The sequence below is a fragment of the Saimiri boliviensis genome, chromosome 12, assembly GCF_048565385.1.
Source record: "Saimiri boliviensis isolate mSaiBol1 chromosome 12, mSaiBol1.pri, whole genome shotgun sequence".
NCBI lineage: Eukaryota > Metazoa > Chordata > Mammalia > Primates > Cebidae > Saimiri > Saimiri boliviensis.
This window is the reverse complement of record NC_133460.1, coordinates 79,441,676-79,468,539: the sequence shown is the minus strand read 5'-3', so window position 1 is coordinate 79,468,539 and position 26,864 is coordinate 79,441,676. Positions and strand designations below refer to the sequence as shown.

General features: G+C 38.8%; 1 protein-coding gene across 9 annotated transcripts in view; it reads right to left on the bottom strand.

Annotated features, from left to right (window-relative positions):
• Positions 1 to 26,864, bottom strand: part of CYP2C18 (cytochrome P450 family 2 subfamily C member 18) — a 109,493-nt gene that overhangs the window by 48,948 nt on the left and 33,681 nt on the right. For 5 of the 9 annotated variants that reach the window (XM_074382611.1, XM_074382612.1, XM_074382616.1 and 2 more), the window contains exons 3-5: positions 22,188 to 22,252; positions 420 to 582; positions 69 to 218 (exon numbers count right to left, since the gene is read on the bottom strand). In XM_074382611.1, coding sequence (XP_074238712.1) covers positions 69 to 218; positions 420 to 582; positions 22,188 to 22,252 — 378 coding nt within the window. The other 4 variants (XM_074382614.1, XM_074382613.1, XM_074382615.1 and 1 more) reach the window with 4 other exon arrangements.

Here is a 26,864-nt window from a genome sequence, read left to right as displayed (position 1 = left end):
TCAATTTAAAAATAAATTAAAATAAATTTTAGAAAACATTTTTCAGGAAAAAAAAAAAAGTCATGCACCATTGGTTTTTCTCAACTCCTCCACAAGGCAGCGGGCTTCCTCCTGAACACGGTCCTCAATGCTCCTTTTCCCCATCCCAAAATTCCGCAGAGTCATGAGGGAGAAACGCCGGATCTCCTTCCATCTCTTTCCATTGCTGAAAAGGATTCCTAACAGAACAGAAAACAGAAAGTTGGAGGGAAACTCCAAACAAGAAGGGAGCTGACACTTGGCAGCCATATGGATGGGTCAAATTCTGTCCCAGGAGCCCTTCAAAACTCTGTTTTCCATCCTCCCCGTCCCTATAACCACTGCCCAATACATACACATGTACAGATACGCATGATACATGCACATTTATCCACATTTACCAAGTCCTTTATTAACTTTTTCAGCCACTGGAAAACTGCCTCTTCCAGAAAACTCCTCTCCATGATCAATCAGGGCCTCCTTCACTGCTTCATATCCATGCAACACCACAATGGGCTTCAGGCCAAAATACACAGTGAACACAGGGCCATAGACTTTTGAGAACTGAGCATAGAAACGGAGATTCAAATAGTAGTAAAAGTCAGTATTTGGTCTATATATTGTCCATGATTCAGACTGATATTATCATCATAATGTTGATATTATTAATCTGTCAAATACAGCTTTAAATATTTGTGGATTTTACATAAATATAATGATTATTGTTTTAGCTGCACATATACAGTGCCTTCAATGTGCCAGGCCATGGCCCAGGAAATTAGTATGCAGGTTATTACACTCAATCATCATATCAACACCTTGAACTAAATTTGTTTACTCTGTTTTACAGATAAGACAGATTGAATTTTAAAGAATTTCAAATTCACTGTCAGTGTCCCACAACTGATAAATAGGAGGTCCAAATTTGAAGCCTGCTTAGTCAACCTCTGATGCCTGAGCAATTTATCAGGTCCCAATGTCCACATTTGAACCAATAATCAGCTGCTAGGATACTGCTTCAGGATCCCCTGCAAAGCTCATCCCATAGGGATCCTGATGCAGGAATCCTGTCATCAATACTGAAATATCTATACCTTTTTAAATCACCCAGATGATTCTACTGCCAAGCCCACTCTTAGATCCACTGGTATAATTATCACAGAAAGAGAGTGGACCCAACAGAGGTAGTATAAGGACGAATGGCATCTCACAGAGGAAGAATGTCTTCCATGCTGTACACTCATAGGTCACAGACAGCAGCTTTGTAGAGAGGCCATAAATATTCTATTACCACCCTGATGGCCCTGACTTATTAATTCTTTCTTTCATTCATTTATGTTTATGATGAACTAATAGATATTTCTTTGACATCAGGCATGATTTGCTTTTTTAAAAAGTTTAGTGATCATGGCTAATCTAAGCAAAGTACATAGCATATACAGTGACTGACTTCTCAAATAAAATCCCTAATCACAAAACACTTCCATTACCATTTTTCTTCAGGCAAAAAAATTATTGCAAATGACTATAAAACAAAGAAAAGCAGCAGCCCTTTATCATTTTGATTCTAGCTTACAACTTAAAATTTTTATCTTCTGGCAAAATGCATTATTTTATTCCACTATTTCTGACAATGACACACAAAAGAAAAAAATACTCCACAGGAAGTATTTGCTTTACAATACTATATTTTAATAATTGACCTCTGGTAATACAGGATCAATGTTGATGAATGTTCCTTTAATATAACATATAACATATAAATGACCTCCAGTAATACAGAATGTTCTATGTGACATTAAAGGTTATATATGACAAGCCCACAGCTAACATCATATTTAAAGATGAAAAGCTAAAAGCTTTTCTTGTAAGATCAGAAACAGACAAGAATGCCCCCTGACCATTTCTGTTTAACAGAGTACTGGAAGTCCTAATCAGATCAATTAGACTAAAGAAAGAAAATATTCATATAGGAATATTCATACAGGAAAGGATGTATTCATATAGGAAAGGATGAAGTGAAGTTGTATGTTTCCTGATGACATAATATTATATGTAGAAAATCCTAAAAACTTCAGTACAAAAGGGCTAGGCCTGACGAATTCAATAAACTTGAAGGATACAAAATCAACATGCAAATATCAGTGGCATTTCTAGACACTAACAACAAACTGTCTGAAAGAGAAATTAAGAGCACAATTCATTTATAGTAGTATCAAAAAATAAAATAGGCATAAATTTAACCAAGAAAGACCTATATACTAAAAACTGCAAATCATTGATAAAAGAAATTGAAAATGACACAATAAATGCAAAGATATGCCATGTTCATGGATTGGAAAAACTGATAGCAGTAAAATTTCCATACTACCCAAAGCTATATGGAGCTTCAACGCAATCCCTATCAAAATTTGCATCTCATTCTTCAAAGAAACAGAAAAAAAACAATATTAAAATTTGTATGGAACCACAAAAGACCCCAAATAGCCAAAGCAGTCTTAACAAAAAAATAATAATAATAATAAAGCTAGAGGAATCACACTATTGAATTGTAAAATATGTTACAAAGCTATAGTAAGCCAAACAGCACAGCATTAGCATAAAAACAGACACACTGATTAAAGGAAGAGGATAGAGAACCCTGAAATAAGCCCACACATCTATAGTCAATTGATTTTTTACAAAGGTGCCAAGAACATACAATGGGGAAAGCACTCTTCAGCAAAAAGTGTTGGGAAAATGGATGTTCATATGCAAAAGAATAAAAGAGAACCCTAATCTCACACCTTATACAAGAATTAACTCAAAATGAATTAAAGCCTTAAGCATAAGACCTTAAACTAAAAACTACTAGAAGAAATCATAGAGTAAAACTCTATGACATTGGTCTAGGCAATGATTTCTTGGATATGATCCTAAAAGCACAGGCAACAAAAGCAAAACTAGACAAAGGAGATTCTGACAACCTAAAAAGCTTCTGCACAGCAAAGGAAATAAGTCATAGAGTCAAGAGACAATCCACAGATTAGGAGAAAATATTTGCAAATTAGACATAAGCTAAGGGGATAATAGCCAAAATATATAGGAACTCAAATGACTCACTAACAAGAAAATAAACAATTCTATTTAAAATGAGCAAAGCAGTTGAGTGCAATGGCTCATGCCTATAATCCCAGCACTTTGGGAGACCAAGGTGGGTGGACTGCCTGAGCCCAAAAGTTCAAGACCAGCCTGGGCAATATAAGGAGATCACATCTCTACAAAATATTTAAAAATTATCCAGGCCTCGTGACATGTACCTGTAGTCCCAGATACTTAAGGGATTAAGGTGGGAGAATTCCTTGAACCCAGGAGCTAAAGGCTACAGTGAAGCATGATCCCATCACTACACTCCAGCCTAGGTAACAGAGCAAAACCCTGTATCCAAAAATAAATAAATAAATAAAATGGGCAAAAGATTTGAGTAGACAGTTTTCAAAAGAAGACATACAAATGGCCAACAGATATATTTTTTAAATACCCAACAAATTTAATTATCAGAGAAATGCAAATTTAAACCACAATGAGATATCAATCACAACTCTTAGACTGGCTATTATTATTATCAAAAATATAAAAACATAACAAGTGTTGACAAAGATGTGGAAAAAAGTGAACCTTGGGTATGTAAATTAGCATAGTCATTTGAGAAAACATTATGGAGATTCCTCAAAAACCTAAAAATAAAACTATCAGATGATCCAGCAATTTCACTACCAGTATATACCCAAAGGAAGTGAAGTCAGTATATAGAAGAGATGTCTATACTTCCCTGTTTATTGCAGTGCTATTGACAGTAGCCAAGTTACAGAAACAACTTGTGTCCACCAATAAAGTAATGGATTTTTAAATGTGGCATATATGTATAATGAAAAGTTATTCAGTCTTTTAAAAAGGAAGAAATAATCTTATTTATGACAGTTTTTAATATTTATGACAGCATGGATGAATTTGGAAGATATCATGTTAGTTAAATAAGCCAGGCACAGAGAGACAAATATCACATATGATCACACTTCTACGCAGAATCATAAAAAGTTGAACCCATAGAAGTAGAGATTAGAGGCTGGGCACTGTGGCGTATGCATGTAATCCCAGCACTTTGGGAGGCCAAGTCAGGTGGATCATGAGGTGAGGTAAGGAGTTAGAGACCAGCCTGGCAGATATGGTGAAACCCCATCTCTACTAAAAAATACAAAAATTAGCCAGGCATGGTGACATACATCTTCAGTCCCAGCTACTCAGGAGGCAGAGGTTGCAGTGAGCCAAGATCGTGCCGCTGCACTCCAGCCTGGGCAACAGAGTCAGACTCCATCACAAAAAAACAGAAGTAAAGATTAGAATGGTGATTACCAGAGGCTGGCAGGTGGAGGTGGGCCAAATAAAGGGTGACATTGGTCAACAGGTACAGAGTTACAGTTAGATAGGAGGAATAAGCTCAGGTGTTCTATTAAACAGCAAGGTGACTATAATTAATATGAATGTGTTGTATATTTCAAAACAGCTAAAAAAGAGAAGATTTTAAATGTTCTCACTATAAAGAAAGGAAAAACATTTGAGATGATGGATACGCTAATTACTCTGATATGATCAACTCAAAATGTATACATGCACCAAAATGCAATATTGTACCCTATTAATATATGCAATTATCATTTATTACTTAAAAATTAAACAAGGATCCAAGATGGCCAATTAGGAGCAGCGCAGGATTGCAGCTCCCAGTGAAAATGCAGAGACCGCTGAAGGTGATCCCCAGGCAAGCAGGGCCTGGAGTGGACCTCAGCAGTCCTACAGCAGAGGGGCCAGACTGCTAGAAGGAAAACTAAGAAACAGAAAGAAATACCTTCATCATCAACAAACTGGACGTCCACTCAGAGACTCAATCTGAAAGTCAACAACTACAAAGACGACAGGTGGATAAATCCACAAAGATGGGAAGAAGCCAGCACAAAAAGGATGAAAACACCCGAATCCAGAATGCCTCTCATCCTACAAGGGATCAGAACTCCTCACCAGCAAGGGAACCAGGCTGGATGTAGAATGAGTGTGATTACTTGACAGAATCAGGCTTCAGAAGGTGGGTAATAAGAAACTTCTGTGAGCTAAAACATGTTCTAACCCAATGGAAAGAAACTAAGAACCTTGAAAAAAGATTTGACGAAATGCTAACGAGAATAGACAACTTAGAGAGGAATATAATAAGTGAATTGATGGAGCTGAAAAACACAACATGAGAACTTTGCAAGGCATGCATAAGTTTCAACACCTGAATTGACCAAGCAGAAGAAAGGATATCAGAGGTCAAAGATCGATTTAATGAAATAAAACGAGAAGGCAAGATTAGAGAAAAAAGGAATGAACAAAGCCTCCAAGAAATATGAGATTATGTGAAAAGACCTAATCTACATTTGACAGGTGTACCTGAATGTAACGGAGAGAATGAATCCAAGCTGGAAAATACTCTTCAGGATATTATCCAAGAAAACTTCCCCAGCCTAGCAAGGCAGGCCAATATTCAAGTCCAGGAAGTACAGACAACCCCACAAAGACATTCCTCAAGAAGAGCAACCCCATGACACATAATCGTCAGAATCACCAGGGTTGAAATGAAGAAGAAAATGCTAAGGGCAGCCAGAGAGAAAGGTCGGGTTACCCACAAAGGGAAGCCCATCAGACTCACAGTGGATCTCTCAGTAGAAAACCTACAAACCAGAAGAGAGTGGGGGCCAATATTCAACATCCTTAAAGAAAAGAACTTTCAACCCAGAATTTCTTATCCAGCCAAACTAAGCTTCAAATGTGAAGGAAAAATAAAATCCTTTGCAAACAAGCAAGTACTCAGAGATTTCATCACCACCAGGCCTGCTTTACAAGAGCTCCTGAAAGAGGCACTAAACATAGAAAGGAACAACCAGTACCAGCCACTCCAAAAACACACCAAATGGTAAAGAGCATCAACACAATGAAGAAACTGCATCAACTAACGGGCAAAACAGCCAGCTAGCATCAAAATGGCAGTATCAAATTCACACATAACAATATTAACCCTAAATGTAAATGAGCTAAATGTCCCAATCAAAAGACACAGACTGGTAAATTGGATAAAAAGCCAAAACCCATCAGTGTGCTGTATCCAGGAAATGCATCTCACATGCAAAGATACACAAAGGCTCAAAATAAAGAGATGGAGGAAGATTTACCAAGCAAATGGAGAGCAAAAAAAAAGCAGGAGTTGCAATTCTCATCTCTGATAAAATAGACTTTAACCCAACAAAGACAAAAGAAACAAAGAAGGACATTTCATAATGGTAAAAGGATCAATGCAACAAGAAGAGCTAACGATCCTAAATACATATGCACCCAATACAGGAGCACCCAGATACATAAGGCAAATTCTTAATGGCATGCAAAGAGACTTAGACTCCCACACAATAATATTGGGAGACTTTAACACCCTACTGTCAATATTAGACAGATCAATGACACAAAAAAATAAACAAGGATATCCAGGACTTGAACTCAGACCTGCACCAAGCAAACCTAATAGACATTTACAGAACTCTCCACCCCAAATCCACAGAATATACATTCTTCTCAGCATCACATCTCACCTACTCTAAAATTGACCACATAATTGGAAGTAAATCACTCCTCAGCAAATGCAAAAGAACAGAAATCATAACAAACAGTACCAGACCACAGTGCCATCAAGTTAGAACTTAGAATTCAGAAACTAACTCAGAACTGCACAGCTTCATGGAAACTGAACAAGTGGCTCTTGAATGTTGACGGGATAAACAATGAAATGAAGGCAGAAATAAAGATGTTCTTTGAAACCAACAAGAACAAAGAAACAACATACCAGAATCTCTGGGACACATTTAAAGCAGTTTTTAGAGGAAAATACATAGCAATAAATGCCAACAAGAGAAGCAAGGAGGGATCTAAAATTGACACCCTATCATCAAAATTGAAAGAGCTAGAGGAGCAAGATCAAAAAAACTCAAAACCTAGCAGAAGACAGGAAATAACTAAGATCAGAGCAGAACTGAAGGATATAGAGACACAAAAAACCCTTCAAAAAATCAATAAATCCAGAAGCTGGTTTTTTGAAAAGATCAACAAAATAGACCACTAGCCAGATTAATAAAGAGAAAACAGAGAATAATCAAATAGATGCAATAAAAAATGATAAAGGGGATATCACCACAGATTCCACAGAAATTCAAACCATCATCAAAGATTATTACAAACAACTCTACGCACATAAAGTAGTAAACCTGGAAGAAATGGACAAATTCCTGGACACTTGCATCCTTCCAAGCCTAAACCAGGAAGAAGTCGAAACCCTAAATAGACCAATAACAAGGTCTGAAGTTGAGGCAGCAATTAAGAGCCCATCACCCAAAAAAAGCCCAGGTCCAGATGGGTTCACAGCCGAATTCTATCAGACATACAAAGAGGCGCTGGTACCATTCCTTCTGAAATTATTCCAAACAATCCAAAAAGAGGGAATCCTTCCCAAATCATTTTATGAGAACAACATCATCCTGATACCAAAACCCAGCAGAGGCTCAGCAAGAAAAGAAAATTTCAGGCCAATATCCATGATGAACATAGATGCAAAAATCTTCAATAAAATACTGGCAAACTGATTGCAACAGCACATCAAAAAGCTTATGCACCACGATCAAGTAGGATTCATCCCAGGGATGCAAGGCTGGTTCAACCTACACAAGTCTATAAACATAATTCACCACATAAACAGAACCAAATACAAAAACCACGTGATTACCTCAATAGATGCAGAGAAGGCCTTTGACAAAATTCAACAGTCCTTTATGCTAAAAACCCTCAATTAACTAAGTATTGATGGAATGTATCTCAAAATAATAAAAGCTATTTACAACAAACCAATAGCCAATATCATACTGAATGGGGAAAAACTGGAAGCATTCCCTTTGAAATCTGGCACTAGACAAGGATGCCCTCTCTCACTACTCCTATTCAATATAGTACTGGAAGTTCTAGCCAGAGCAATCATGCAAGAAAAAGAAATAAAGGGTATTCAAATAGGAAAGAGGAAGTCAGATTGTCTCTATTTGCAGACGACATGACTGTGTATCTACAAGACCCCATCGTCTCAGCCCAAAATCTCCTGAAACTGATAAGCAACTTCAGCAAAGTCTCAGGACACAAAATCAAAGTGCAAAAATCACAAGCATTCCTATACACCAATAACAGACTTAAAGAGAGCCAAATCAAGAATGAACTGCCATTCACCATTGCTACAAAGAGAGTAAAATACCGAGGAATACAACTAACAAGGAATGTAAAGGACTTCTTCAAAGAGAACTACAAACCACTGCTCAGTGAAATAAGAGAGGACATTAACAGATGGAGGAACATTCCATGCTCATAGATAGGAAGAATTGATAGTGTGAAAATGGCCACACTACCCAAAGTAATTTACAGATTCAATGCTATCCCCATCAAGCTACCAATGACCTTCTTCACAGAACTGGAAAAAAATACCTTAAACTTCATATGGAACCAAAATAGAGGTCCCATAGCCAAGTCAATTCTAAGCAAAAAGAACAAAGCAGGAGGCATCATACTACTGGACTTCAAACTATACTACAAGTCTACAGTAATCAAAACAGCATGGTACTGGTACCAAAACAGAGATATAGACCAATGGAACAGAACAGAGGCCTCAGAAGCAACACAATATATCTACAACTATCCAATCTTTGACAAATCTGACAAAAACAAGCAATGGGGAAAGGATTCCCTGTTTAATAAATGGTGTTGGGAAAATTGGCTAGCCATGTGCAGAAAGCAGAAACTGGACCCCTTCCTGACACCTTACACTAAAATTAACTCCAGATGGATTAGAGGCTTAAACATAAGACCTAACACCATAAAAACCCTAGAAGAAAATCTAGGCAAAACCATTCAGGACATAGGCATAGGCAAGGACTTCACAACCAAAACACCAACAGTATTGGCGACAAAAGCCAAAATAGACAAATGGGACTAATCAAACTCCACAGCTTCTGCACAACAAAAGAAACAGTCATTAGAGTGAATCGGCAACCAACACAATGGGAAAAAATTTTTGCACTCTACCCATCTGACAAAGGGCTGATATCCAGACTTTACAAAGAACTAAGACAGATTTACAAACAAAAAACAAAAAACAAAAAACAAGCCCATTCAAAAGTGGGCAAAGGATATGAACAGACACTTTACAAAAGAAGACATATATGAGGCCAACCAACATATGAAAAAATGCTCATGATTACTGGTCATTAGAGAAATGCACATCAAAACTACATTGAGATACCATCTCACACCAGTTAGAATGGCGATCATTAAAAAATCTGGAGACAACAGATGCTGGAGAGGATGTGGAGAAATAGGAATACTCTTACACAGTTGGTGGGAGTGTAAATTAGTTCAACCATTGTGGAAGATAGTGTGGCGATTCCTCAAGGACCTAGAAATAGAAATTCCATTTGACCCAGCAATCCCATTACTGGGTATATATCCAAAGGATTATAAATCATTCTACTATAAGGATACATGCACATGAATGTTCATTGTAGCACTGTTTACAATAGCAATAACCTGGAACCAACCCAAATGCCCATCGATGATAGACTGGACAGGGAAAATGTGGCACATATACACCATGGAATACTATGCAGCCATAAAAAACGATGAGTTCGTGTCTTTTGTAGGGACATGGATGAACCTGGAAACCATCATTCTCAGCAAACTGACACAAGAACAGAAAATCAAACACCGCATGTTCTCACTCATAGGTGGGTATTGAACAATGAGAACATATGGACACAGGGAGGGGAGCATCACACACTGGGGTATGGTGGGGGAAAATAGGGGAGGGACGGCAGTGGGTGGGGAGTTGGGGTGAGATAGCATGGGGAGAAATGCCAGATATAGGTGAAGGGGAGGAAGGCAGCAAATTACACTGCCATGTGTGTACCTATGCAACAATCTTGCATGTTCTTCACATGTACCCCCAAACCTAAAATGAAATAAAAATAAAATAAAAAGAAATCACAAAAAACAAACAAAAAAGTTATACAAAACTTTAAGAACCATGAGGTTAAATACACCTTGTACATTACTAGAGGAGCATAAAACGTACTTACATTGGTTAAGGATTTGCTGATGTCCTTAACATCTAACTGCAGGATATTTCCAATAATTGGGAGAGGAGTGGGGCCAGACGGCAGCCTCCCTCTTCCAGACCTCTGACTCCAGAGTGAAAGGAGAAGCAAACAGGAGAGACAGAATACCAGAGCCATGGCTGGATCCATCTCTTCTTAGTAAGACAACTGCAAGCTTTCACTTTAAGGCTTTTATAACACACCCTGCTAATCCACCTGTGATTCTGACTCTGACTGTGACCAGTCCGGAAGAAGCACTTTAATCTCTCTTCTGAATGGACGCTGGCTCACTGAAAAAGTTTTTCTTTTCTCTTATTCTCCTTTCCAATGCCCCACCCTGGAGATTCTGGTTTAACTAGTCTGAAGCAGAGCCCTTTCTTTTCCTTTTTTTTTTTTTTTTTTGAGATGGAGTTTCCCTCTTGTTGCCCAGGCTGGAGTGCAATGGTGTGATCTCAGCTCACTGCAATGTCCACCTCCTGAGTTCAAGCCTTCTCCTGCCTCAGCCTCTGGTATAGAGGGAATTAAAGGCATGATCCATCATGCTTGGCTAATTTGTGTATGTGTGTGTGTGTGTGTGTGTGTGTGTGTGTGTGTGTGTGTGTGTTTGTTTGTTTGTTTGCTTGTTTTTGAGTAGAGATGGGATTTCCCCATGTTGGTCAGGCGGGTCTCAAACTCCTGACCTCAGGTGATCTGCCCACCTCGGCCTCCCAAAGTGCTGGGATTACAGGCATGAGACATCACGCCAGGAGGGGTCCATTTTTTTAAAACACCCCAGGTGGTTCCACTGTGCAGCCAAAATTGAGAACCAGTGAAATAAATTATTTCATCAAAAAATTATTCAAAACTTTGGATTCTTAGATTGGACAAGTTGGAAATATGACTTTAAGGGCAATCTGTGCATTATATCGCTTATATATAAAACAATGTTTATCTTATTGAGAGGAGCTAGCCAGCTTGCTTTAAGCAGACAGTTCCGGTCCCCAGAGAATCTCCAACCCATCCAGGTCATTATCCAGTCCACACAATCCTCAAGTACTTACACTGGATGTTTTGTCCATATAAGGAAATTTGCACAGGGAGCTTCCCTAAACATGCTGGCAGTGAAAAATTCCGTCCTTTAACACTTGACAGTATGAAGTGGCTTAGACTAAGGGCCCACGTGTGCAATGGAAAGAGGGGGTAGAAACACCAGGAATTCATGCCTTACATAAATAAAGATCCTAGCCACATCAGCTTTTCTATAAAAGCCCTGGTATTCAACTGTGAAGTGGCAACCCACAACCTGCTTTCAGGACCCCTCTCATTGCTGAGAGTTTTCCTGTCACTTAATAAATTCTATTCCACTCACTCTCCGGTGTCTGTGTGCCTAATTCTTCCTTCATGAGACAATAGATCAGACCTAGCTGAGCTAAGGATCAGCAAGACTGCAACATTATAATGCTTTCTCAAACACTAGAACATTTTCCTTGAAAATGAGATCCTTTTGAAATATTTTAGTGTAATATTAACATTACAGCTGCCTAAACATAAAGCAGCTAACAAACTCATTCATCTTAAATGGCTAAACAGGTTACCAATTAACTAGCTAAGTAAACATACACACATTTTTTCATTAACCCCCCTTGAAAAACACTGGACGGCTAAGAATATTACTTCATATTTTTCAAATGGGGAAAGGGAAACTCTAGGAGAACAGATGACCTGTCCAGTATCCCACAGCTGATAAATGGCAGGCTGGGATTTGAACTGAGATCTTCTAATGCCCACTGTGGTGCATTATCACTTAAACCAGAGCTGCCTTCAGAACAGTTTTAGCAAAATAAAATAAATCCTAAAAACATTCATCACTCTGAATGTACACCACACTGTTCACAAAATAACAGATCTGTACATTCTCAAGAGAAGAAATAAAAGCTAGGGTTTCTCCTCTCTTTGTCACTGCAGAGGTGAAACCTACTCAGTATTAACTGAGAAAAGAGCCAATCTCAGAGAATTTAGTGGGTAAGATCTCAGAAACTATGGCTTCTCCACCTCCCAGTCACCACCAGACACAGCTGTTTCTGCTGCTTTTTCTGTCTGTCTGTGTCAGAAATAATGGAATGAAATACTGCACAGCAAAGAAAGGGAATTATAGGCAGAACAACAGGCATGTGCTTCAGTGGTGGACGGGAGATAGGGGAATTATTAAATAGGCCCACAGCACAGAACAAACACGACTGTGCAGACCTGAACAGATGATTTAGTGGCCAGGAGCCTCTATTTATCACTGAAATGATACATAAATTTCTAGATCACTAATGCCAATACTTGTACAAAGGTATATTCTGTAAAGATATCATCGTGGTATTCTAAATGACTAGTACAGTTACTTGCTTGCTTTATTTCTATTGTATATATTTAAGGCATTCAACATTTTTTGCTTAGTAGACATATATACAGTGGAATGCTTACTACAGATTAAAAAATTACATATTCATCAATTCTATAATTACCTTCTTTTTTGTGGCATAAGCACCTAAAATCTACTCTTTTAGCAAATTTTTGGTATGGCATATTATCTATAGTCCTCTGGCTGTATATTATATCTTTAGACTTATTCATCCTATCTAACCAAATTTGTGCCCTTTGATGCACTTTTTTCCATTTCCTCCCACTCCCACTTTTGGTAATCACCATTCTACTCTGTTTCTATGTATTTAACTTTTTAAAGATTCTTCATATAAGTGAAATCATACAGTCTTTTTTCCTCTGTATCTGGCTTATATCACTTAGCATAATATCCTCCAGCTTCACTCCTTGTTGCAAATAGCAGTATCTCCTTTTTAAGTTTAAAAAATATTCCATTGTGTATATAAATATATGCCACAATTTCTTCAACCATTTATTTGTCAATGAACAATTAGGTCATTTACAGATCTTGGTTATTGCAAATAACTGGACTAGCGCAGTTACGTCTAACTGCAGTAAAAAAAAATTAAGTTTTGTCAAGATCCTGTATCGACAATGTTTTATCAAACATGTTTACAGGAATTCTGACAATTTACAGAGAATTTTCATATGCATTATAACTCTTTTGATTCTCTCAATTCCCCTTGCCTATGGTAAAATTATTCCCACATTAGAGATAAGGAAGCTGGGCCTTGGAGACTCAGTGTTTTGTTCAAGGACACAGAGACTGAAGATGGAAGGGTCGAGGCTGGAACTGTTTCTCCTAACTCTCACATCATTCCCTCCAAGCAAGAAATTCAGTTCAGCCAGAGTCACCAACATTTACTTACCATGTACTATGAGGCAATATTTCATTACTCAGGATAATCAGTGACTTTCAAACACACATTAACCAAGTCAACAGTTGCAACACAGGTTGATTACAATTAGAGTGTTGTATTGGTTTTGTAACCTTTAGAATCTGAGTCAGTCGAAGTATTGGTGAATAATTTACCTAAGATAAAGAGAAAGTTATTTTACTACTTGGCTAACGTAGCTCTGAACTCTAAAAGAAGTGCACCACCTTATTTTAGACAAAATGATCTCAATGGCTCTCCTTAAAACAATCATTTTATTTCTTTAAAAATGGGTCTCTGTTCCTTCTTTCTCCTGAGACTTCTGCCTGGTCCTTTCAAAGAACGAAAGAAACATAGAAAATTAGAGACTGAAGAGATCTCAGAGATCCACTAGTCTAATTCCTACTTTATTATCAGAAATGAGGAGTTGGTGAATGAGTGAGGTAAAGTGTCACCAGTGCATCAGTACATAATCTTTTTTTTTTTTTTAGAATCCAGGTTTTAATTCCAAGTTCAATGATACTCACATTGGAGAGATTTCCTAGTGCAGTATCATTGTGCAAACAGATGGTCAGGAGGGCATCCAGTTGAAGCCCTCCACAGTGACAGAGTATTGCAGAACTCAGTTTGGGTAAAATTGTGAAGAAAAACTGCTTCTTTTTAAATAAACCTTTTCACTGGAGTGTAATATACAAAGAGAACATTGGAAACATCCTAAATGTATATAGCTCAATAAATTATCATGAACTGAACACATCTGTGTAATCAACACACAGGTCAAGAAAAATAATTTTGCCAGGACCCCAGAAGCCCCTTATGTCTTCTCCTACCTTCCTACCCAACTAGATATCTCCAGTATTATGTCATAGATTAGTTTTGCCTGTTTTGTGAATTAATGTAAATGGAATCACAGTACGTATTTTTCAGTCGTCTCTAGTATTTTCACTTAACATTGTGTTTGCGAAATTCATTCATGTTGTCACAAATAGCAGTAGGTAAGTTTAGAGTGTTTTATTTTATAACAATTCCAAAATATATCTTTTCATTGTATTGTTATGGACTTTTGAGTTGATTATAGTTTGTGGCTATTGTAAGTGGTGCTGTTATTACTCTAATATACTGTTATCCCACTGTAACAATTTCTGTTACTGTAACTATGAGTATAATTGCTGGATGTGCATGTGTTCAGTTTTATTAATGACTGCCAAAGAATTGTCCAAATGGTTTAATAAATTTACAATTGTACTGGGAGTGCCAGCTGTTTCTCTTTCTTGCCAACACTTACTATGTTGTCCTTTTTCATTTTAACCATTTTGATGTGTGCGTAATAATATCTTATTGTAGTATTAATTTACATTTCAGTGAAGCTTCATGAGGCCAAGTGCTTTTTCAAATGTCCTTTGGCAATATCAAATCTTTTATGAAGGGCTTGCATAGTTTAGATACGAGTCCATTGCTGGTTTTATATATATCATTTATCTATGTATATGTGTATCACACATATACAAATGCATATATATTATATGTTTATCTGTATAATTTTAATAACTATGAATGTAACAAAAAGTTGGAGGTACAAACAGAAAATTTTATCTATTTTAAACATTTGAGAGTAATTTCTGACCTGAAGTTCCAAACCTGAAATATTTTAGTATATAGCTTTTATAAGCCAGGCAATTCAATTATATAACCAAAATATAACTTCAAATTCAGGATATTAGTATTGATGCATTGGGGCCATCTAATTCCTATTTCCATTAGTGTTTCCTCAATAAGTCCCAATAATATTCATTATATTCATTTCAGAATCTGTTTAGAATTCTGAATCACATTTTGCAACTACTTGTCATGTCTCTTTAGTGAACCACAGCCCGACACAGTTCCTCAGTCTTTCCTCAACCTCCTTGACCTTGTCACTTTTGAAAAGCATAGGTTGGGAGTTTTTAAAATTTTTCTCAATTTGGAATTATCTGATGTTTCTTCATAATCAGATTCTGATTACTAATTTGGCAGGAATATCACAGAAGATGCTTTGACTTCTCATTGCATCATATCTGGTGACAAATAACTTCAATCTGTCCCATTATGGGTGATGTTTACTTTGATTTTTGATTATGGTGTCTCGTTGTCTCCTCCACCATAATGTCATTCTTCCTGCATTTGTAATTAAGAAATACTTTGTGGGTAGATTCTTTGATACTACATAACTATATATTCCTCATCAAGTTTTTAATGTATTCATGTATTTATTTATATCATATGGAATCATGAATTTGGTTGTGTTTAATGGGTTATAATTCATTATAATATTACTTACTTTAGTGCTCAAATTATCTTCTAATGACTGGATTCTATATCCTTTTGTCGTGTCCACCTCAATCCTTAAGCAATTCCTTACTTTCTGGCATAGCAAGATATTCCAGGCTCATCCTTTTCTTTTCTTTTCTTTTCTTTTTTTGAGACAGAGTCTCACTCTGTCACCAATGCTGGAATGCAGTGGTGAGATCTTGGCTCATTGCAACCTCTGCCTCCTGGATTCAAGCAATCCTCCTGCCTCAGCCTCCCAAGTAGCTAGGATTATAGGCACCTACTGTAGATATTCACTGAAGAGGGAGGATTGCTTGCCTCTAATTTATGACTCCTTGCCTCTGTTCCAACTCACCAGGAGACCTAATGGCCACTGGGGCCCTCCAATGCTTCATAAGAAAAATTATCCTATCCCAATATCATCTCCTTGCCAAAATGCTGTCTTTGGGCTTCACCTGATAATGTCATCATTGTCATCTTCCCCAAAAGCTTGGGTGTGAGACTTTGCTGCTTGAGGACAAAGTACAGAGGTAGCTCTGCTCAGCAGCCACAGGGGGCTGAAACAGAAGCATATCCCTAGCGTTAGCACGTGGGAAGGTGTGGGAGAAGAAAGCACAGCTGAGGTCTCAGGAATTTAGGCAACAAGTCTTGGGTCTGAGGTTCAGACTCATCTTACACTACAAATGACAGATGAAGCTGTGCTGATTCTGAGCTTCGTCTAGAGCCACAAACATTTTCAGCAAAGCAGCTGTCAGGGTCCTCAGGGAAGCTGTGTCATAGATACTTGGTGTCAGCCAGATCAAGGGTTATAATGAGATTGTAGAAACTGCACACTGACCACCACAGAGTCTCAGGCTTCCTATCTGCATGTGAATCCAACATTAGAAACTGCCTGTAGTAGGCAGTTCTTGCATTGCTATAAAGAAATACCTGAGGCCATGTGAGGTGGCTCACGTCTATAATCCCAGCACTTTGGGAGGCCACAGCGGGTGGATCACTTGAGTCCAAGAGTTCAAGACAAGCCTGGGCAACATGGCAAAACCTCCTATCTACTAAAAATACAAAAAATTAGCCAAGCATAGTAGCATGTGCCTGTAATCCCAGCTCCTTGGGAGTCTGAGGCACAAGAATCACTTAGACCCTGGCAGTAGAGGTTGCAGTGAGCCAAGATCGCACCACTGCCCTCCAGCCTGGGTGATGACGTAAGACCCTGTCTCAAAAAAAAAAAAAAAAAAAAAAAAAAGAAAGAAATACATAAGACTGGGTAATTTATAAAGAAAAGAGAAAAGAGGTTTAATTGGCTCACAGTTCTGCAGGCTGTCCAGGAAGCATGGCATCCAGCATCTGCTTGGCTTCTGGGGAAGCCTCAGAAAGCTTTCAATCATGGCAGAGGGCAAAAGGAGGGCCTGGCATCTCACAAGGTAAAAATGAGAACAGAAGAGAGAGTGGGGGCTAGAGGGGCTTGCCACACATTATAAAACAACCAGCCCTCACTCACAACACAATCTCACTCACTATTGCAAAGACAATACCAAGCCCAAAGCCATAAGGGATCTGCTCTGCCCCATCCCCAATATTAAGGATTACATTGCAACATGATATTTGGGTGGGACAAATATCTAAATCATATCAATGCCTATCAGAGGTCCTGGGAAGCTTCCAATATAAACAGTCTTTGGAATTAGGTAAAACCAGCAGAACTGCTCAGCCTAATTCCCAATGACTCATTTTAGGCCAGACTCTTTGGTGCTGTTGAGCAAAAGGGAGGCAAGAGGGGCCCTCTTATTTCTGTTCATTGATGCAGTGGGAGAGGTTCACTTTCTAATAATGGTACAGTCACTAGTCCAGCCTCACTTTCTCATGAGAATTATTAAATCCAAACAATTTATTCATCAGAAAATAATTCACAGAATGCATTCAAAACCCACTCAAATCAAGCAGATCCTAGAGGATATTACCTGAGAAACACAAACTACAAGGAGTGAGATCTCTGAGTGTATAGCTTTTCAATTGAGGACAAGCCCCAAGATGCATTAACTATTAAACTTCACACAAATGATACACGATAAAACAGGAAATCTGAAAAAAAATGTTTGTTAAAGAAATTGATTTTATAATCAAAATTGACCACACAAAGTCAACTGCAAGTTTATATGCGTTTCCTCACAAATTCTATCAAATTGAAGGAAGTAAAAACACCAGCCTTATAACAACTCTCTCAGAAAATAGAGGAAGAAAGAACACTTCCTGATTTGTTGTAGAACACCAATCTCTCCCTGACACCATACATGGCAAAGGCATTACATGAAATACCAGTATGTCTCAAGAGCATGTTTATATGAAGTGTTAACAAAAGGTACATATATTGATCCAGCAACATATGACAAGAACGAGACAACATAACCAATGGTATTTATCAACAGAAAGGCATGTTAACTTCTTAAAATCCATATTTGAAGTCCACCTTTGTTAACTAAAGGAGACCAAGCATAAATTCATCCCAAGAGACTCAAGAAAATTGTTTGAAAAAATTCATCATCATTTCATTATTGGCGGGGGAAGAAACTATCAGCAAAATTAAAATAGAAGGGGATTTCCTCTATATAATAAAGTTTATCTATAGAGTCTGAACTAGCTTTATCTTTAATGGTGAAGCATGGAAAATTTTCCTAATAGTTTTAAGAACAAAGTGAACTATCATCAATTCTACTCTACATTAGGTAGAAGACATAGTAAGTGCAACGTGGCAAAGAAAAGAGAAAACAGATCAGAATATTGGATCTCTTCACAAAGGCATGAACTCATTTGTTATTAAAAACTATCTGCAATAAAATGTGCCTGAGATTTGTTTTAATCAGTTATGGTAAGACACACAGACACAGAAACCCCTGTAATGAAAGAAGAGGTTTTTACTCACCCTTCTCTACAAACAAGATTTCTCACATGATGCAGGACATGTGAGAAGCACCCATGTTGATCAGGAGGCAAAAAAGGGACATAGAAGAAGTAGGAGCAAAAGCCTTTGTTGCAGTTTCTGTGGGAAGGAATGGGCAAGATGGAGCAGGCAAGCTGAGTAAGTTTAGGATTGGCTAGTTTGAATTATCTCAGCAGGCTGTGGGGTGTAGGCACTGACCCTAGCTGCCCTTAGATGATTAGGACAGAGGAATATTGTGTCTTGGAGTGTAAGAGCAAGATAGAGAGGATGGGTGAGAGTATAGACGTAGGATTGCTTGCTCTGCATAGCATGCTCACAGGAAAGTCATTTATTGTCTCTAGGAATTAGCTAACCCCAAGAGGGGGAAGAAATCTCTCCCTGGTCAGTGAAGATCCAGATGTTAAAACTTCATAAAACATAGAAAATAAAAAGCATGATTAGTATGATTTGACCTCTAATGGTTTGACATTATATCAAGGGAACTTTAAGGTGATAATAGTGGGGACTTCTAAAGAATAGGGCATATGTTGCCCTCAACAGCACGGAAAATATTGTTATGACAGTAGAAAAAAGGAACACAACTAGAGGAATAAGTAGTCCTAAGTTCCCTCTTACATGGTATTAGTCAATAAAATTAGTCCAAAATTTTGGGGGGTTTCTAACAATATCATTGTGGAGTTTTAAAGTGAAAATATGAGTTTGACAGTAATATCTCAGTGTATTTCTCAAGTCAAGGTGGCAGGTCCAGCAGTTATACTGATGGAGAGTATGAACTGATAAGTTAGTAAAGTATATGTAAAAGTTGTGTGGTTATTGTGTGTAACTAAGGGGAAGAGAGGATTATGGTTAAAGATGCTGGGCAGAAGGCCATGGTGAAAGCTGGAGAGGTGTTAATGGGAGAAGGCATAGATGAAGCAGGTGCTCCCTGGGGAAAACAATAATCTCCTCTAAATTTTAGAATGGCACAGATAGTATTAATCCTGTCTTATTCCATTTGGGCTACTATAACAAAAATGCCTTAGACCAGATGAGTTATAAACAATGGAAATTTATTTCTCACAGTACTTGAGGCAGAGAAGTCCAAGAGCAAGGTGCTGGCAGATCCAGCATCTGCTGAGCAGCCATTTTCTGGTTCATAAATGGCTCCTTCTTGCTGTCTTCACACATAACACGAGGGACAAAAGGAGCTCTCTGGAGCCTTTTTTTATCAGGGCACTATCCCATTCACCTTCAAGAGGCCCCACCTTCAATCACATTGGGGATGAGGTTTCAACATACGAATTTTGGAGAGACACATTCAGTCAATAGCAAACCTTCACCAGATTTTACTTTAGGCATAGGAGTATAATAATGTACATTTTGGCAGACAGCAAGGAGAATACCAGGATCATAGGCTAAGTAGTCAACAAGCTCAGAAACATAATAAGACCTCTAATATCAGAGGAAAAAAAAAGCAATAAATGTCCTGTGTTCAACTTGTGCCTTAAAGAAAGCAATTCATGGGTGGTGCTGGGGCAGAGGTTTTAGTATCTAGGATGAAATCATCCCTGATAAAAGGGTGAAGTCATCTCCAATGATTAGGTTTTGGACTTGAGTGATGTCATCTGAGGTAATGTAATCTTCAGCAGTGAACTCCTAGGCCAAGGTGATGTCATCTGGGATGCAGAATCACAGTATCCCTTCTAAGGGCTTACACATCTCGGTGAATATGAGTCTTTGTATTTACCATGCCTGGTTGAAACAATGGCCTATGGTCAGGTATAATGGCTCATACCTGTAATCCCAGCACTTTGGGAGGTCAAGGTGGGTGGATTGCTTGAGCCCAGGAATTAGAGACCAGTTTGGGCAACACGGCAAAAACCTGTCTCTACTGAAAATACCACTATTATCTGGGCATGGTGGCATGCACCTGTGGTCCCAGCTACTCAGGAGGCTGAGGTGGAAGGATCACTTGAGCTTGGAAGGTCGAGATTGCAATGAGCTATGATCATGCCACTGTGCTCCACCGTTGGTGACAGAGGAAGATCTTATTGAAGAAAGAGAAGAAGAAAGAAGGAAAGAAAAAAAGAAGAAAGGAAGAAGAAGAAGAGTAGGACGAGGAAGAAACAGAGGAAGGGAAGGAGAGAGGGAGGGACGGAGGGAGGAACGAAGGAAGGAAGAAAGGAAGGAAGGAAGAAGAGGAGAAGGAGGAGAAGGAGAAGAAGGAGGAGGAGGAGGAAGAACAAGAGGAAGAAGAAGAAGAAGAAGAGAAAGAGGATGAGGAAGAGAAGAAGGAGAAGGAGAAAAAGGCAGAGGGGAGAGAAGAAAGAAGAGAAGGAGGAGAGGAAGAAAAGAAAAAAGTAACAATGCTTATTTGAAGAGCTTGGGGCTCCATATTATAAACCAATGAAAGCACTCAGACTACTAGTAATAAGGCCAACAGTCACCAGAATCGTATGTAGCTGCACTAGACAGGTTTTGTTTCCTGGTTTTTCTGCAGTTTTGTGTGTGTATGTGTGTGAAAGTTTATGCTCAGATGGGTCCCCTGTGACATGAGTAACTGCCTGGTCCACATAACAGTCTATGGTTTTTCTTTGTAAGTATTTCTACAATCTATATATTTATTTTTAGCTTAAAATATTGTCTTTTTTTTTTTTTTTTTTTTTTTTTTTTTGAGACGGAGTTTTCACTCTTGTTACCCAGGCTGGAGTGCAATGGCACGATCTCGGCTCACCACAACCTTCGCCTCCTGGGCTCAGGCAATTCTCCTGCCTCAGCCTCCTAAGTAGCTGGGATTACAGGCACGCGCCACCACGCCCAGCTAGTTTTTTGTATTTTTAGTAGAGACGGGGTTTCACCATGTTGACCAGGATGGTCTCGATCTCTCGACCTCGTGATCCACCCGCCTCGGCCTCCCAAAGTGCTGGGATTACAGGCTTGAGCCACCGCGCCCGGCTAAAATATTATCTTATATGAGTGTGTTTACTTTGCTCACTTGGCTTCTTTTTTTTTAATGCCAAAAATTAGACAAATGGGATCTAATTAAACTTAAGAGTTTCTGCACAGCAAAAGAAACACTCATTAGAGTGAACTGGCAACCAACAGAATGGGAAAAAATTTTTGCAATCTACCCATCTGACAAAGGGCTAATATCCAGAATCTACAAAGAACTAAAGCAGATTTACAAGAAAAAATAAACAAACCCATTCGAAAGTGGGCAAAGGATAGGAACAGACACTTTTCAAAAGAAGACATTTATGAGGCCAACAAACATATGAAAAAATGTTCATCATCACTGATCATTAGAGACATGCAAATCAAAACCACATTTAGATACCATATCACTCCAGTTAGAATAGTGATCATTAAAAAATCTAGAGACAACATATGCTGGAGAGGATGTGGAGAAATAGGAACACTTACACTGTTGGTGGGAGTGTAAATTAATTCAACCATTGTGGAAAACAGTGTGGCAATTCCTCTGGGATCTAGAAATAGAAATTCCATTTGATCCAGCAATCCTATTACTGGGTATATATCCAAAAGATTATAAACCATTCTACTATAAAGACACATGCACACGTATGTTCATTGCATCACTGTTTACAATAGCAAAGAAATGAAACCAACTCAAATGCCCATCAATGACAGACTGGACAAAGAAAATGTGGCACATGCCGGGCTCGGTGGCCCAAGCCTGTAATCTCAGCATTTTGGGAGGCCAAGGCAGGTGGATCACGAGGTCAAGAGATCGAGACCATCCTGGTCAACATGGTGAAACCCCGTCTCTACTAAAAATACAAAAAAAATTAGCTGGGCATGGTGGCACGTGCCTGTAATCCCAGCTACTCAGGAGGTTGAGGCAGGAGAATTGCCTGAACCCAGGAGGTGGAGGTTGCGGTGAGCCGAGATCGCGCCATTGTTCTCCAGCCTGGGTAACAAGAGCGAAACGCTGTCTCAAAAAAAAAAAAGAAAAAAGAAAATGTGGCACATATACATCATGGAATACTAACTATGCAGCCATAAAAAAGGATGAGTTCATATCCTTTGTAGGGACATGGATGAATCTAGAAACCATCATTCTCGGCAAACTGACACATGAACAGAAAACAAAACACCGCATGCTCTCACTCATGGGCAGGTGCTGAACAATGAGAACACATGGGCACAGGGAAACAAACATCAAAAGCACAGTTGGATACCATCTCATGCCAGTTAGAATGGCAATCATTAAAAAATCTGGAGATAACAGATGCTGGAGAGGATGTGGAGAAATAGGAACACTCTTACACAGTTGGTGGGAGTGTAAATTAGTTCAACCATTATGGAAAACAGTATGGCTATTTCTCAAGGATCTAGAAATAGAAATTCCATTTAACCCAGCAATCCCATTACTGGGTATATACCCAAAGAACTATAAATCATTCTACTATAAAGACACATGCACACATATGTTCATTGTAGCCCTGTTTACAATAACAAAGACCAGGATCCAACCCAAATGCCCATCAACGATAGACTGAACAAAGAAAATGTGGCACATATACACCATGGAATACTACACAGCCATAAAAAATGTTGAGTTCGTGTCCTTTGAAGGGACTTGGATGAATCTGGAAACCATCATTCTCTGTAAACTGACACAAGAACAGAAAACCAAACACCGCATGTTCTTACTCGTAGGTGGGTGTTTGAACAATGAAAACACGTGGACTCAGGGAGAGGAGCAGCACACACTGGGGGCAGTTGGGGAGGCTAGGGGAGGGACAGCAGCGGTGGGAAGGGTTGGGAGGGATAATATGGGGAGAAATGCTGGATATAGTATGCACCTATGCAACAACCCTGGACGACCTGCACATGTACCCCAGAACCTAAAGTAAAATTAAAAAGAAAGAAAGAAAGAAAGAAAGAAAACGCCAAGTGAGGAAAGTGAAACTATTTATTAAAGAAAAGTATTTAAATGACAAATACTAATTGCACATATTTATGGGGTGCAATGCAATGTTTTTATATATGTATTTGACATATGTGTGTATTGTGGAATGATTAAATCAAGCTAATTAATATATCCATTGCCTCACCTACTTATTTTTGAATGGTGCAAACATTTAAAATCTACTCTGGTAGCAGTTTTGAAATATCTTGATTGTAGTATAATTTTTAGGATAGTTGTATTAAATCAATATTATTTAAGTTATTCTCATTTGTGGTAGTTAACTTTATGTGTCAACTTGTTAGGCTGTAGTAACCAGGTTATTAAATCTAGCAGTAATGTGGTATTGCGGTAGAGGTATTTTGTAGGTATAGTTAACACCCATAGTCACTTGACTTTCAGTAAAGGAGATTATCCTTGATAATTGGACAGGGCTCATCCAATCAGTTGAAAGGCCTTTAAGAGCAAAACAGGTTTTACTGAGGAAAAGGAATTCCACCTAGAACTACAGCACTGTGTTTTTGCCCAAGAGTTTCCAGCCTCCATGTTTGCCCTACAGAATTTGGACTTGCCAGCCCATACAAACAGGTAAGCCAATCCGTGTGTGTGTGTGTGTGTGTGTGTGTGTGTGTGTGTGTGTGTGTCTATCCTGTTGGTTCTGTTTCGCTGGAAAAACCTCAATATCACAGATTTTAGTATGTAGAGTGATTCTGAAGGAACAGAATCTTAAGGATGAGTTTTCTAAATTGGTTCTGGTCTGTATGAAATTGGCTCTCTCATCTGATTAGATTTAAAGGCACTAATGACTCTATTTCCAGTGATGAGATCATTGGTCATGGCATAATGCGGCGATAGAAATATGCAAGATATTGCCATTGAATACTCATAGTTAAATATTTATAAAAGGCAAGGTCTGAGTGACACATATTTGATACCTTATTACACATTAGTAAAAATAACAAATATAATGACTGGCTGGCTGTTCCTAACTGCTCTAGAGAAAGTGGGGATAGAAAAGGATGATCTCAAGGCTTCAAATTCTCAACTCAAGACTTCAATTTCCACATAAGCTCCACATAAATGACCTAAAAGCATCTATGTCTGTCTTGAAAGAAATGCTTAAGGCAGGTTGCAATAATAGCTCACGGCTATAATCCCAGCATTTTGGAAGGCCAAGACAGGCACACTGCTTGAGCCCAGGAGTTTAAGAGCAGCCTAAGCAACATGGTAAAACCCTATCTCTACCAAAAAAAAAAAATAATAATAATAATAATACAAATATTAGCCAGTTGTGGTGTGTGCCCGCTACTCGGGAGGCAAAGGTGGAAGAATCACTTGAACCTGGGAAGTTGAGGCTGCAGTGGGCCATGACTGCACCACTGCACTCCAGCCTGGGCAAGAGAAGTGAGACTCCATCTCAAAAAGAGAGAGAGAGAGAGATCCTTATCTCTTGTAGCTCCAAGACTAAGATATCTGAAAACCAAACCCAGACTTTCATCCTGTAAGTGGCAAATTTACAACACAAATTGAATTCCAAACACAGCAGAGGGTCTCTGTTAAAGTGAGGGCCTGGACTTGGAAGAAATGAAATTGTGAACATTGGAACAAGAACATACAGAGCCAATCCCAATGCAGCTGGAGAAATTGAACCTTAAATTCTGTTATGTCTTCTTTGCTAGTAGAAGCAGCCCTCCAGCCCTGTCTGTGGAAGTTAATATTGTTTTGCCTGAAGAACTGTAATGGCCTCCCTTGAGGCCTTGCATGGCATTGCAGGGCCCCCACCAACCATCTTTGCTTCTAGACTTACAACTAGACTCAAGCCCCAGCGGGCCTGAAAGGGTTAGGGTACAACATGTAACCCATGAAGAGGTAGCCTAAACACCAAGACAATTGCATAATATTTCCAATTTATGCAGATAGTAATCTGGGGAATACGTGTAAGAGTGGATACTAAGAGGGTGGGATAATGGTGAAAGGAATATAAAGATGGATCAGGCCACTTTATTGACATGAGTTTACTAAGCAGAGATTCTAAATTCAATATTGTAGCTTGATGAGCTAAAAAGGGCCTGTTCGGTTGGTGATTGCTTAGTTGAAACACAGAATAAAAAATGGCCTATACTAAACAAAGTTAATATGCCAGAACTGCTTGGTACACTGTAGAGAAAGGGATCCAAAGGCTTAGAGAGACTCAAATGTCAGAATGAATTTATCTTATCAAAACTGCTCACACATCCCTAGGAGGGTCCAGTGGATCACCATTCAACACAGCTATGAGAAGTAAATTTGGGGGATCCCCAGCATCCTTGAAGAACTCTATGATTGTTCTTCTCTATAAGTCAGAAATTACTATGCAAACTGAACTAGAATCCTTCAATGCAATGAAGATAATTGAATCCCAGGTTAACAAGGGCCAAATTGCAGCACTTAACCACCAAAATGTTCACAGTTATCATAATGAACAGTGGAGTTAAAACAGTAATCAGAACAGTCTGACTCCTATCTATTTATGGCACTGGTCATAGTGTCCCTAGAAGAGGAATAGATGACTGGTCTACCAAATTCATAGCTGATCTATATAGACAATAGAAGAGTTCTAGAGTGAGTGAACAGAAGTCTAACTTGAATCATCCAAACATTAAGTCATGATTCCTCAATCTATTCCCTGATTTGAGACAGTTTACAAACCCAGGATTCTGTTGAAGAGGCATCCAGGTCCCCTTAAAGAATTGTCCTGCTAAATTCCCAAAAACGTATACTGTGAATCTTTCTTCCAGACTTTCCCAAAATCTGATGTTTTATCACAGTGACTGCATATTAAGAAAGAGGAAATAAGCCGGGCGCGGTGGCTCAAGCCTATAATCCCAGCACTTTGGGATGCCGAGGCGGGCGGATCACGAGTTCAAAAGATCAAGACCATCCTGGTCAACATGGTGAAACCCTGTCTCTACTAAAAAATACAAAAAATTAGCTGGGCATGGTGGTGGGTGCCTGTAATCCCAGCTACTCAGGAGGCTGAGGCAGGAGAATTGCCTGAACCCAGGAGGCGGAGGTTGCGGTGAGCCGAGATCGCGCCATTGCACTCCAGCCTGGGTAACAAGAGTGAAACTCCGTCTCAAAAAAAAAAAAACAAAGAGGAAATAATCAGACTTTGGGGAGATTACTAT